This window comes from Theropithecus gelada, chromosome 19 (genome assembly GCF_003255815.1).
Source record: "Theropithecus gelada isolate Dixy chromosome 19, Tgel_1.0, whole genome shotgun sequence".
Taxonomy (NCBI): Eukaryota; Metazoa; Chordata; class Mammalia; order Primates; family Cercopithecidae; genus Theropithecus; species Theropithecus gelada.
In genome coordinates, this window is record NC_037687.1 from 23,656,993 (window position 1) to 23,670,809 (window position 13,817).

The 13,817-nt window shown below is 57.6% G+C and overlaps 1 protein-coding gene across 1 annotated transcript; it reads right to left on the bottom strand.

Annotated features, from left to right (window-relative positions):
- Positions 1-8,748: 8,748 nt before the first annotated feature.
- Positions 8,749-13,394, bottom strand: PNMA8B (PNMA family member 8B). Its single transcript, XM_025365762.1, has one exon. The coding sequence runs from the start codon at positions 12,368-12,370 to the stop codon at positions 10,466-10,468; it is 1,905 nt and encodes a 634-aa protein (XP_025221547.1). The 5' UTR covers positions 12,371-13,394; the 3' UTR covers positions 8,749-10,465.
- Between the last annotated feature and the right edge of the window lie 423 nt (positions 13,395-13,817).

A 13,817-nucleotide genomic window follows, 5' to 3' on the forward strand; every position in this document is an offset into this window, starting at 1 on the left:
GGATCCTCTGTACAGAGAGAAGGCTACGAGCCCACAAGGGAAAACGTTCTCTGTGAAAACTGTAAGATGGAAGGGTTTCAGGCAGCACCTCTTTGTGGTCATGGAACCAAGGGAACAAAGACTGAATAAGGGTTTCTTCCCCTTCTTCACCGCCTTCCTCTGCCCAGATCTGAAATCCTACCTGTGTTTTCCTCTTAGAACCAACAAGGGATTAAAGAGACACAGGCTTGAATTCCAGCTGTGCCCACTACCAGGCATGAGTTTGGGCAGATGGTGTAGGGAGCTCCCCCAAGACCACCCAAGATTCACAGAACTCAGAAAAGCAGCTGTGCTCATGGTTACAGTCTATTACAGGGAAGAGTAGAGAAGGGAAGAGACGCATAGGGCAGGATCCAGGAGAGATCCGGCGCGAGCTTCCAGTTGTCTTTTTTCAGTGGAGTTGTGTGGACAGTGCTTACGTCTCCCAGCAATGACGTGTAACAACACACTTGGGCTATTGCCAGTCAGGAGGCTCACCCAAGCCTTGGCTTTTATTGGGGGTAGATCACATAGGCATGGAATACCTGGGGGCTGACCTTAGGTATGCAGTCTCTAGCCCCTCTGGAGGTCACACTGACATCACATGGCCCAAGGCACCCAGGCAAACAAAAACAGGCATTCAGCATAAATAAAATCATTCGGACAGGTGTGGTGGTTTACATCTGTAATCCCAGCAATTGGGGAGGACAAGGCAGGATCATCTGAGGTCAAGAGTTCGGGACCAGCCTGACTAACATGGCAAAACCCTGTCTCTACTAAAAATACAAAACCTAGCGGGGCATGGTGGTGGGTGCCTATAATCCCAGCTACTTGGGAGGCTGAGGCAGGAGAATCGCTTGAACCCGGCAGGTGAAGTTTGCAGTGAACTGAGATCACGCCATTGCACTCCAGCCTGGGCAACAAAGCGAGACTCCGTCTCTAAATAAATAAATAAATAAGTAACATTAGCCCAAACTACCTGGTGTGGCCCAAGGTCCCAGGTAAAGATATTCTTATCAGGCAGGATATTCTAGAGGTTAGAATATCCTGGATCTGGGCAAAGGGTTAGTATCCCTCCACCCCCACTTTTTTTTTTTGGACTGTGCAGGGTTTGATCAGTCCAAGCCCTTTTTTTTTTTTTTTTTTTTTTTTGAGATGGAGTCTCGCTCTGTTGCTCAGGTTGGAGAGTGCAGTGGTGCAATCTTGGCTCACTGCAACCTCTGCCTCCCAGATTCAAGCAATTCTCCACCCTCAGCCTCCCAAGTAGCTGGGACTACAGACTTGTGCCACCACGCCCGGCTAATTTTTTGTATTTTTTTTTTTTTTAGCAGAGATGGGGTTTCACCGTGTTAGCCAGGGTGGTCTCTATCTCCTGACCTCATGATCTGCCCGCTTCGGCCTCCCAAAGTGCTGGGATTACAGGCGTCAGCCGCCGCGTCTGGTCCCAGATCTTCTGAGTGAAGCCTTGACTGCACAGGTGATACGGCTTGCATTTGTGTTCCCTTCCAGATCTCATGTCGAATTGTAATCTCCAGTGTTAGAAGAGGAACCTGGTGGGAGGTGATGAGATCATGGGGGAGGATTTCCCCCTTGCTGTTCTCCTGATAACGAGTGAGTTCTCATGAATCTGGTTGTTAAAAAGTGTGTAGCACCTCCCTCCCCTCCCCCTGTTAAGCCCATATAGGACGTGCCTGCTTCCCCTTGCCTTCCTCCGTGATTGTAAGTTTCCTGAGGCCTCCCCAGCATGCTTCCCATGCAGCCTTGCAGAACCATGAGCCAATTAAAGCTCTCTTCTTTATAAATGACCCAATCTCAGGTAGTTCTTTACAGCAGTGCGAGAATGGACTAATACAGCAGGGAACATCTCTGGAGCCGTCTGTGGGGGAGGCTCTGGGTGCCAGGCTGAGTGTGGGAGGACTGCTTCCCATAGACCAAGGAGGCCTCATCTTGCTGGGGATCTGCAAGGTGGGAGGATATGGGAGAAGCGGAGATGGTGAGAGACATTAGGAGAGGTTCAGACAGCTGGGACAGGGGAGCCCTGTCTCAAGGGCTCAGTTAGGAGGCATGCTATGGCCTTTTCCAATAAATCCTGCCGGAAACCAGCTGAATGTATCTCTCTGTCTCTTGGTCCTGGAACCAGGGTGACTTGGGTAGGAAGGAAGACAGTGGGGGTAGGGCTGGGCCCTGAATGACGGAACCAAATCAGATTCAAAGTGAGGGGTGTGGATTTAATTCATATCTGCCCACCCCGTGAGAGGACTGTTCTCTCTCCCTCAGTGACACACACACACGCACAAGCCATGGCCCGTACAAGGGCTCACAGATGCACATACAGACACAGACATGCACACACATTATGGCCAGAGACTCCTCCCCATCAATTACAAACATACATGTGCTGGCATGCCACAGACACGTACATTCACAGAGTCACAGATACGCAGACACACAGCAGCACACAGAAAAGTTTTCACAGGCCGGGCACCAAGGCTCATGCCTGTAATCCCAGCACTTTGGGAGGCCGAGGCAGGTGGATCACCTGAGGTCAGGAGTTCGAGACCAGTCTAGCCAACATGGCAAAACTCTGTCTCTACTAAAAATACAAAACTTAGCCAGGCGTGGTGGTGGGCGCTTGTAATCCCAGCCACTCAGGAGGCTGAGGTAGGAGAATTGCTTGAACCTGGGAGGCAGAGGTTGCAGTGAGCTGAGATTGCACCATTGCACTCCAACCTGGGCGACAAGAGCAAAATTCTGTCTCAAAAAAAGTGTCTACAAACTCCTAAACCCACAATTTTAAACACCATGCTCCAAGACTCATCAGTCTAGATGCACACATGCGTACAAGCCTATGTACAAACACAGATCAATACAGACACCCACGCTGTGTGCAGACATATACACCTACTCATGCACACACACATTCACTCACACAGACACAGACACCCATATACACCCTAATGGCCGAGGGGCAAGCACACAACTGTGTGCACACTGGGACTCTCAGACATGGATTCACACACACACCCCTAAGTGTACACACACACATACTCTCAGAGACACGCGTGTCAATCACACACAAGGTTTTGATCCTCCCACCCCCTCTGAGTATCCGCGACACTTTGGGCAAATCTGTCTCCCACTAGAGCCTCTGTTTCCCCCTTGAGTGGACATAACATTTTCTGCACTCCATTCCCAGCATCTTCAGTGTGACATCCAGCAAGGCCCCAGGGGTGCAAGGAGCTCTTGGGTAACTTGAGGTGAGATGGTAACAGAGGCGCCAATATTTTCTTTTTTTTTTTTTTTTTTTGAGACGGAGTCTCACTCTGTTGCCCAGGCTGGAGTGCAGTGGCCGGATCTCAGCTCACTGCAAGCTCTGCCTCCCGGGTTCACGCCAGTCTCCTGCCTCAGCCTCCCAAGTAGCTGGGACTACAGGCGCCCGCCACCTCACCCAGCTAGTTTTTTGTATTTTTTTAGTAGAGATGGGGTTTCACCGTGTTAGCCAGGATGGTCTCGATCTCCTGACCTCATGATCCGCCCGTCTCGGCCTCCCAAAGTGCTGGGATTACAGGCTTGAGCCACCGCGCCCGGCCAAGGCGCCAATATTTTCAAATCAAGGGGGTTTCAAATGGAGTCTGCAGGGCCAGTTCCCCCGAGGTAGCCAGTTGATGCCTCTGGGGTATGGTTTCAAATGCCCCGGAAAACCAGAGACTTGACTCCAGGTCAGCCTTCATCTGGACCAGTCCAGCCACCCCTCACTGTCACTAAAGAGAAAAATGAGAGGCCACAGGTGATTCCAGAACACAGACATGAAGGGGAGAGATGCTACCCTGAGACAGGGATTGGGGGTGCTTTCTGGCTCTTCCTCCCAGGCTCACAGGGTGTGACAAGAGAAGAGGAAATGTGTTAGAGATGGGAGGACGGGTTTGGAGCCCCGCTGCCTGACTCCCCCAGCACTGCCCCTTGCAAGCTGTGTGACTTTGGGCTGATTACTTGACCTCTCAGTGCCTCCACATCCTCATGGGAAATGGGGATCATAGCAGAACTTTCCTCCCAGCACTGCCCAGGGGACTGAAGAGGGTGTGATGTGTTTGTGAGGTCATCTCGTCTTATTTTTGCTACGTATCAGCGGCGGCCAGCTCTTCACGGCACACCTCAGCCCTGACAGGGACCCCAGGGCAGCGGTCCCCACCCCGGCTGCCCCTGGAAAGACCCAGAGCCCATGTCCAGCCTGCACACGGGAGCCGCTCTCGGAATCTCTGAATGGTGCAGGGCACGGCTGGGGCAGCAACAGTCCCTAAAGCTTCCCGGGTGATTCTAAGCAATGGGCAGCCGGGACTGATAACCGCGACCCTAGGGGTCCTAGAGACCATCAAACCCCACAGCCGTGGTTCTCAAACTGGTCCCGCATCGCAGGCACCTAGGGGTCCTTTGAAAATGCAGCTTGCTGGGCCCCACCCCCAAAGGGGTTTTGTAGGTCTAGGGTGGGCCCGAGAAAGTGTATCTAGTTCCCAGGAGACGTTGACGCAGCTGGACCAGGACCTGACTTTGAGAACCGCTGTCCTGCAGGAAAGTCCGCTTTCCCCAGCCTGGCGTTCAAAGACCAGGGAGACCTGTCCCTTTAAGGCGCTGTGCCAGTGGCCAGAGCACCCCGAGCGCTGGGGAAGCGCCAAGGCCCGCACGATTTTAAACGGCGGAACTGGGGTGCCCCCTGGTGGAATCAGCGGGCACCGCAACTCGCGCGGATTCTTCGCCCGCTGGAGTCGTAGGTTGTGGGGGCAACCGGAAGGGTCGTCGTCTGCGGCCCCTCTTCCCTCCTGGCAGTTCTAGGACGTGGCCACATTCCCAGGAGTCTGGGGATCGCTCATCTCCCGCTTAAGCAGGCGGAGGGGCCAAGACACGTTCAGCCTCTAGAGGAAATGATCTTGACCCCAGGATGCTTCGCGGTGGGATGGGGCGGGGGGAGGGGAAAAAGGGAAGGAGTCAGGGAGGGTCTGGGGTCTGGACCCCAGGATACCTTGGCCTCACCCTCGGGGGGGGACCATTCTGTCCCTCCCCTGGGATCGGGAGGGCCGATTTTTCGAGGGGGCCGTAGAGTAAGACAAACGTGGGTTGGAGCTCCCTTCCTTGCCTCTCTGAGCCTTGGTTTCTCTATCTGGGAAATGGGGGTGAAAACCTGCCTTCATCCTCTTCCCTCCTTCATCCTGCCCTCCTCTCTACAGAGCCAAGTAAAGACGCACAGACATATACATTCGAATGTGTCCACCCCCAGATCCAGATCCACACAGACACACACACACACACACACACACAGACACAGACACACACACACACAAAACCTCAGCCTGCCAGTCACCTGGTCAGCTGAAATCACCCTCCTGAAAACTCTTCACCCACTTCCTGCCATCCCCACTACCCTGAGCCGGTCCAGCCTTAGGCCTGTCCGCCAGGTTCCTGCCCCAGCCTCCTCCTGCTCCAGCCTTGCACCCTGCACACGGCAGACCTAAAGCACAAACCTCTCCCTCTCCTGCTCAAATCCCTTCCATGGCTCCCCAGCGCTTAACGAGACCCTAAGGCCCTGCCAGTCTGCACGCCCTACTCCAGCGACCTCTTCATGCTCATTTGCTGCCTCAGGTGGAAAATCCAGCCAGACAGCACCACCATGGGGGCAGGCGGCCTTCTTTGGCGTCACTGCCTCCGCTCCACGGGAGGGGCAGTAATTACACGCTAATAACCCCCTATAGTCATATTCTTGGCCTGGGGTTTTTGCCCTGGCTCTTCCTACACCTGGGTCATGCACTTCCCCCAGGCAACCGCGGCCGCACCTCCTTCGGGTCTTTGCACCTCCTCCGTCTCTACAAAAAAACACAAAAAGTAGCGAGGCTTGGTGGCGCGTGCCTGTGGTCCCAGCTACTCCAGAGGGAGGCTGAAGTGGGAGGATCGCTTGAGCCCAGCAGTTCGAGGCTGCAGTGAGTCGTGATCGCGCCACACTTGTCATCTTCTCAGTGAGGGCTTCCCAGGCCACCCCGTTTATGACGACTGTAAACCCTCTCCTGTCCCGGTCCTCCTCGGGCCCCTGCTTGCCGGACTTTTGTTTCAGGTCTCATCCCCTAATGCATGGATTTCGTCCTCATCTAGGGAGCATAACCCCAACATCCCCACCGCATGCTCCCTGCGGGAGGGTCCTGTTTCCTACACCTAGAACAGGGCCTGGGACGCACCTGCCCTGGATAAATCTCATGGACTGCGCGGATGGCGCTGCGGGCTCCTCCCAGACTGTCGCCTTCTCTCCCAGGAGGGGGCAGCCGCGCTCCGCTCCACCCGCCGCCAGAGGCTCCACGAGCGGGACAGACCGGCTGCTGACGCCTGTGCTGGTCTCTGTGCGCCGGGACCCTTCCCTGCCGGACCTCAAGGCCTTTACGCAGCTGCTTCTTCGACCGCAAACGCTCCTCCCCATCCCCTCGGGAACACTCCCTCCAGGAATGAGGGAATGAAAACAATATTTCTTTCCAGCACATTCCCCACCAGGCGTGTCTGGGGTCTGACTCCCCCAGTCCACGTGGTTCATTCCGACCCTCAGTCATTCAACAAGGAACAGCAGCCGCCTCGTGCCAGGGCTGTGCTGGGGCTGTGGACATGAACGGGACAGGCCAAGACACACTTTCTCCCTACGGAGCTGGCCCTGAGCCGCTCTGCGGCGCCTCTCCCCGCCACGCCCACCTGCCCCCATGCCGCATAGGTCCCCACAGTCACAGCTCAAGGTCCTCTGCAGGGGCTGCGAGATCACGGGGCGCTGGGGGCAGTTGGAAAGCAGGAGGAAAGGGACGCCATTTGGGGTAATGTTAGGGCTGCAGTGGCCCTAACCAGACTCTGACCAGCAGCATTTCCCACGTGGCTCCTCCAGCCCTCGGGAGGGAGCAGCTCCCTGCATTGCTAATATTGGGACAAACCGACCTCCCTGTTTTTGCACTTCCTGATTGCAATACCCCAGTCACCAATTTCCTCTATTAACCTCCCTGACAAGTACAGTCGGCCCGCTACTGAGAAACAAATGAGTGTGCCGGGGGCAGTCACAGCTCTGAAAAATAAAGGGAGGAAGTGCAGAAAGGGTTACTTTTTTTTTTTTTTTTTTTTGAGACGGAGTCTTGCTCTGTCACCCAGGCTGGAGCATAGCAGCCCAATCTCGGCTCACTGCAACTTCTGCCTCCCGGGTTCAAGCGATTCTTCTGCCTCAGCCTCCCAAGTAGCTGGGATTACAGGTGTGTACCACCACATCAGACTAATTTTTGTATTTTTAGTAGAGACAAGGTTTCACCATCTTGGCCAGGCTGGTCTTGAATTCCTGATCTCATGATCCATCCGCCTCGGCCTCCCAAAGTGCTGGGATTACAGGCGTGAGCCACCGTGCCTGGCCTGCCAGAAAGAGTTACATTTTTATAGGTGGTCAGGGAAGCCCTCCCTGGGAATGTGACATTTGAAGAAAGGTCTGAATGTCTCGAAGGTGGGAGCCACGCCTATAGCCCGAGGAAAGGCACTCCAGGCTGCAGGAAGAGCAGTGCAAAGGCCCTGAGGCAGGAATATGCCTGGTGTGCCCTGGAGACCTGGGTGGCTGAAGCCACAGGAGACACAGAGAGGGCAGGGGGAAACGAGGCAGAGGGTGAGATGGGGGTAGAGTGTGTAGACCTGAGCTGTGCAGGAGAGCTGTGTGCAATGGTGGCAATGTCCCGCACCAGCACTGTACAATGTGGTAGCCACTGGCCACGTGTGGCTCTTGAGCACTTGTGACGTGGCTGGGAAGACTGAGGACATGCATGTGTAATTTTATTTAATCTTAATTACATTTAAATCCAATTTGTCCCGTGTGATTACCTAGTTGAACAAAGCATGGTTTTTTTTTGTTTTTTTGTTTTTTGAAATGGAGTCTCGCTCTGTTGCCCAGGCTGGAGTGCAGTGGCCGGATCTCAGCTCACTGCAAGCTCCGCCTCCCGGGTTTACGCCATTCTTCCGCCTCAGCCTCCCGAGTAGCTGGGACTACAGGTGCCCGCCACCTCGCCCGGCTAGATTTTTGTATTTTTTAGTAGAGACGGGGTTTCATCGTGTTAGCCAGGATGGTCTCAATCTCCTGACCTTGTGATCCACCTGTCTCGGCCTCCCAAAGTGCTGGGATTACAGGTTTGAGCCACCGTGCCCGGCCCAAAGCATGTTGTTGAACAGACCCCAGTTGAACAGACCCCCAGGTGTGACTTCTGAGAGGACTCCTCTGGCAGCCATGTGTGGTAGGGGGGTACACGGGATGGAGGGAGGCAGAAAACTCAGGTAGGATGGAAGGCTGAGGCTGAGGTCCAGGGCGCAGGCTAGGGGTGGAGGCTGGGGGGTGGGTACATGCAGCTGTGGCCTCGCAGAGTGTATCTGGGTGGAAGCTATGGTGGCGATTGGCTGGGCAGGGTCTCCATGGATGTCCAGGGGCTTCTGAGCTGAGGCTGAGGCCTGAGGCTGGAAGTGGGGAGGTGTCAAGGGTGGGAGTGGAAGCTGGCTCAGATCTGCAAGGGGTGAAATGCTGCTGCTGGGTAGGGAGAGTCAGGCAGGGAGCCTGAAGCAGCAAAGGACAGTGTATGTAAACTAGTGACAGGACAGTTCCCAGGTATTCTGGGCAAACCACAGTCAAGACCGTGGACATCTGTGGCCCACGCTCCCACATTCCCCCTGTCCCATCGCCCAGAGCACAGAGAGAGCACAGTGCTGAATTTCACTTTACTGGATGATCCAGGTGACACAGTGCACAGGGACAGAAGTTTAGGACCGCTACGGGAGAAGCACACCTGGGGCCCTCTCCACCCACAGGCAACACCACAGGCTGCTGTGCCCAGCTCTAGGCGCACCTGGCCTGGTCCTCAGTGGGTGGGTCGCCATCCAGGAACAGCCTCCAAGCAGGGAGGAGCACCCACGCCCTGCAGCAGGTCTCAGACAGCATCTGCATCTGGGTGTCCCTGACATGGGACTGGGACAGTCTGGTCCGGGCTCTGAGGTCACACCCAGGCCCCCCATTCCTTCCCAGGGACAAGCAGGGCAGGGCCCCCTGGCACGATGGGCTCCTCACTGCCAAGGGATAGAAATTGGGACGAGGAAACACACACATTACCCTAGGGACAAGAAGGCATGAACGAATGTGGGGTCCCGTGGAGACTGATATTTAGGGAAAAATCAAGCTCAGCAGGGGTTGGGGGAGCTGAAGCATATGGTACAGGACAGCACGGCGCGGACTCACACACAACTCAAGCTTGCTTGGGACAGCAGGTGGTGAAGCCTCACAGTACTGGCCGCCTACTCTGGAAGCTCCGGGGAAGGGCTGGGGTTTCCTCCCCAGGTCATTTCATCCCCTGTAAGGAGGGACACGTGGGTGGCTTCTGCACTGCCCAGGCGAGCCTCTGTCTCTCACAGTGCCCTTCAGAGGCCCCTCTGGCTTTAATTCACTCAGGGGGTGAACCCAGGCATTTTCAAGGCCTTTAGTAAGTGCTGCAAGGCCAGTGCTGAGCGATGGGCCAGCTCCAGAGGATAGAGAGGACCAGGGGAGCCACAACCTATGGGAGGGGGCAAGGGCCCACGCAGCCCAGAAGAGCCAAAACTCTGGATTTTATGTGAATTACCCCAAATGGAACACCTCCACAAATAATTAGAATGTTGGGAAACACTGCAGTTTGAGTGACAAATTCAACTTGTGGTCGGGGCAGGTGGCCTTGGCCTGGAGCTGGTTCCTGTGTGTCAGGGGCTTCCCGGTGGGCAGGGCTGGCATGGTCTTCCCTCTGCTCTTCCTCCTCCCACTCCTCCTCCTCCTTCCCTTCCCCCACCGTTCCTCTCCCCTTTCCTCCTCCTCCCCTTCCCAACCACCTTCTGTCTCTCAGCCTGTCCTTTCTGGAATCATCTCTTTCCCTGGCTGGGAGCTGGGGCCTCCCCTCGCTGAGAGTTGCGCCCTGGCACGCGCTGCGCAGCTGGTGACCAAGCCTCCACCACAGACCCAGGGCAGAGTCAGACTGGGGTAGGGGCGACAGCGGCCGACAGTCCCTGCCAGGCGCAGGCCCCGAGAGCGCCACGAAGAGCCCTGCTCGCCTCTGCAGGTGCCTGGCGTCCACACACACACCCTGCGGGGGCGACCCGGGCCCCCCAACCCTGGTCCACTCAGCGCGTCCCCATCTCGGCCCTGGGCTGCTGCCTCAGGGGCCCACTTCTCCTTCCTCCTCCCATTCGGGCTTCCTCCGTCGGGATCGCTGGCGCTCCGAGCCCACTAGGGCCCGAGAGGGAAACATGACGCCGGCAAAACGCGGCCCGGGCGTGCAGTGAAGCGAGGAGATCCCGTCTGCGGAGGGCAGGAAAAGGGAAGGGGAGGGCGGGGGCCACACTCGGGCAGGCGCCCTGCGGGGCCTGCTCGCAGCCTGGGCGGCTTCCTGGGGGGCCACTAGCGGCATTTGGGGGGCAGCCTCCGGCCCCGACGGGCCTTCTTCCCGCGTGCGGCCTTGGATCCAGTGGGCGCCTGGCCCTTGGCCTCGCCTGCCCTGGCATTGGCCCCGGCGCCCGCGCTCCCCTTCTTCTTCCGGCTTCCCGCGGCGTCGTCCTGGGCCGAGCCCCGGCTCCCGGCTTTCTTCTCGGGAGTGACGCCCCGGCCTCGGCCTCGGCCGCCCCCGCGGGTTTTGCGGGCCCCGGACGCGGTGGGGGGCGCGCCGGCCGGAGTCAGGCCCCTGGGGGCGGTGCGCGCCCTCTTGGCCCGGGGCTTCCTGGACGCCCTGTCCTCGGGCTCCGACGCCTCACTCTCGGTGTCCTCCGACTCCTCCTCGGACTGTTCGTCCGAAGCCTCCTCTGACCCCTCGTTGGACCCCATGTTCTCCCGGGCGGCCAGGAGCGCCAATACCTCCCCCAGTTTGCCTTTGGGGTATTTGTACTTCCCGCCTTCCCAGGCGTTTTCTTTTTCCTCCTTCATCACCTCCGCCATGTCCTGGGCAGCCAGGAGCGCCACCAGCTCCAGAAGGCCCCCCTCGTCCTCACCGTGCTCGCTCCAGCCCCCGAAGAGGCCACACCCAGCCTTCTTCGCCTGGGGAGGGAGATCTGGCTGCGCCAAGGTGGAAATGCACTCCCGGAGGTCCCCGTCGTCCCCGGCCTTGCGCAGGACCACGGCGTCCACCTCGCGGCCCGCCTCCTCCACCTTCACGCGGGTCCCGTTAGTGTCCTTGGACATAACGGACAAGACCTGTCGGAGGGCGTCTCGCTTGTCTTTCTCGTCGCTCCAGCCTAGAGACTCGATGACAGAAGCGATTTTCAACATCTCCTCCCGGGCCCAGGGGTCCGACGGGTCGGTATAGGCCACAATGGCCACGAACTCAGGATTATCCAACCCCTCTGTTTCTTGGTCCTCACTTTCCTGCGAGTCGCTCTCCGAAGCGTCGCTGTCCACCGGCTCCTCGTCCGGGGTGTCTCTCACAGCCAGCAGGGCCACTAAGTCGGGGACGCCATTTTTGTCTTCTTTGGTGTTCAAGCGGATGGATTCGGCCCCAGCTGGCTCCTTCTCTGCCTCTTCTTTCTTCGCTTTGTCGGTGACAGTGACCAGAGCCAAGAACTCGCGGGGACCATCTTCCTCCTCCAAGCTGCAGGGCGCCCACTGCCTAACCAGCTCCCTGGCAGCCGCCTGGAGCGTGGCGTACAGCGCACTCTGGTCCTCGTCTCCGCTCAGGTCCCCCTGGTCGATCTCCTCGATCACGATGCCCAGGCTCTCATCGGAAGAGTCCTCAGCCTCACTCCTCGCGGAAGCAGACGGCCGCCCTCCTCGGCTTCTCTTCTTGCCCTTCTGGGTCAACCTGTTGCGTCTGGTTCTGTTTCTACGACCCCGACGGCCCCTCCTTGCGTTCCTGGCTGCCCCAAGAGGCGAGCCAGCCTGCCCTGTCACCTCCCCAGAATCCTGGGCCTGGGTCTCCGAAGCTGGAGGGGTGGGCGCCTCCCCGGGGGCCCCAGCCTCCGCGGCCTGCGTGGGTCCGTCATCCAGCAGCAGGCGTCTCATCTGCCTCAGGACCCTCGTGTCCTGCGCACGGTCCTTCCACAGAACCCTCCAGACCCCGTCCTTGCCTGGGATCTCCCTGGGAATGGCAGCGTGATTGACGTCCTCCACAAACTCCACCAGGGCGGCCTGGGCCTTCTCGTTCATCAAGCCCTTCATGTGTCGCAACCTGAACGTGCCCAGGGGCAGGAGGGTCGGCTGCAGGACGGCTTCAACGTCTGCCTGCTCCAGGCCCTCCGGGATGCCGGTGACCAGCAGGGCCCTATGCGCGTCCACGTCCAGGCTCCGGCACCAGTCCTGCAAAATGCTCATGGCCATGGTGCAGCCCCCTCGGCGCTGATCTTGGAGCAGCAGGGAGCCCGAGATAGGGGTGGGCTGCAGCGCACGGTGTCAATGCAACCCTGGCAAGCCACCCGCAGGGCTTAGAGTCCCGGTTCCGGTGAATGTGGCAAGGCTGGAGTGGGGCTCGGGCCTCGGGGGTTCTAGCTACCTGCTGGCCGGCTGGACGCAGTGACCCTCCCTCGGGACCCCTCTCCAGAGCTGTCTGAGGATCCGTAGGGGGCTTACGTGTCTGCTTTCCAGGGCAGCTCCCTCCCTCTCTGACAGAGGCCTGAGTGACTCGGCACCGCGACCAGGTGCAGGGGGGCGGCGCCGAGTGCACCTGGAGGGGCGTGGGAGGTGGGAGCCGCCGCTTGCCTGGCGCTCGCGCGGCGTCTGAGCGCGTACCCTGGACCTCAATCTCAGCAGTTCCGCTGCGACGCGGCTGCTCCGGCCTGCGCCTGCGCAGACGGATCCGCACGCCCTCCCCTGTCCCCCGCCCAACCGTCTCCATGGCAACGGTGCAGCCTTGAGCTGGGGTCTGCGTCGCTGTGGCCTGAGACGCTTCTCTTAAAGGTCCCAATGAGAAGGACTTGGGGCCTGGAAGCACCACTTTCATTAACCAGCAAAAAACGCCGAAACCACAGAGGGCCAGAAATCATTCGAGGAGACCCGACCTCATTCAGGGGATATGAAGCCTCCTTCCAGGGGGTACAGGCTTCACTGGGGGTTACAATTCCCCCTTCCAGTGGCCAGGTGGAATTCAGGATTATATAGGCCTAAAACAAGGGGCACTGGCCTTGTAGCGTGGGACCACGACTTACTCAGGATACTGGCCTCATTCACAGTATACGGGTCTCAGTATCAAATGGGGGGCCCAGGCGCCATCTGTGAGCAAGACACCATTCAGGATATATGGGCCTCACTTGCAGGGTACAGGCCCCACTCAATGGCACCCGCCCTCACTCCCACACACGTTCCTGTATTCTGAACTATGCATGCACAATAAATCCTGTGGTTTTGCACACGCTTTGAGCATATGCATGATTGTTAGACCTGCCATGAATTTTGCAAGAAAGCATTTCCCGTGACAGGGACAGCAGACTGGGGCCTGTGAACGTCAGTCATAGCTACTGTAAACATGCATTTGCTTCTCTGTCCCTTGTTGGCCATGAGGCTGTCCCCTACTCTATATGAATCTGGCTCTGTAGCCCAGCTGGTAGGTTTATATCTCAACCATCGTCCCTACCTCAAAGGGTTTTTTTGTTTTGTTTTTGTGGTGTTTTGTTTTGTTTTGTTTTGTTTTTGAGATGGAGTCTTGCTCTATCATCCAGGCTGGAGTGCAATGGCACAATCATGGTTCACTTCAACTTCCACCTCCCAGGTTCAAGCGATTCTCCTGCCTCAGCCTCCTAAGTAGCAAGGATGACAGGCCTCCCAAGTAGCT

Excerpts from the sequence above, each read along its gene's own strand:
- PNMA8B (XM_025365762.1), bottom strand. The coding sequence starts at position 12,370 with ATGGCCATGAGCATTTTGCAGGACTGGTGCCGGAGCCTGGACGTGGAC.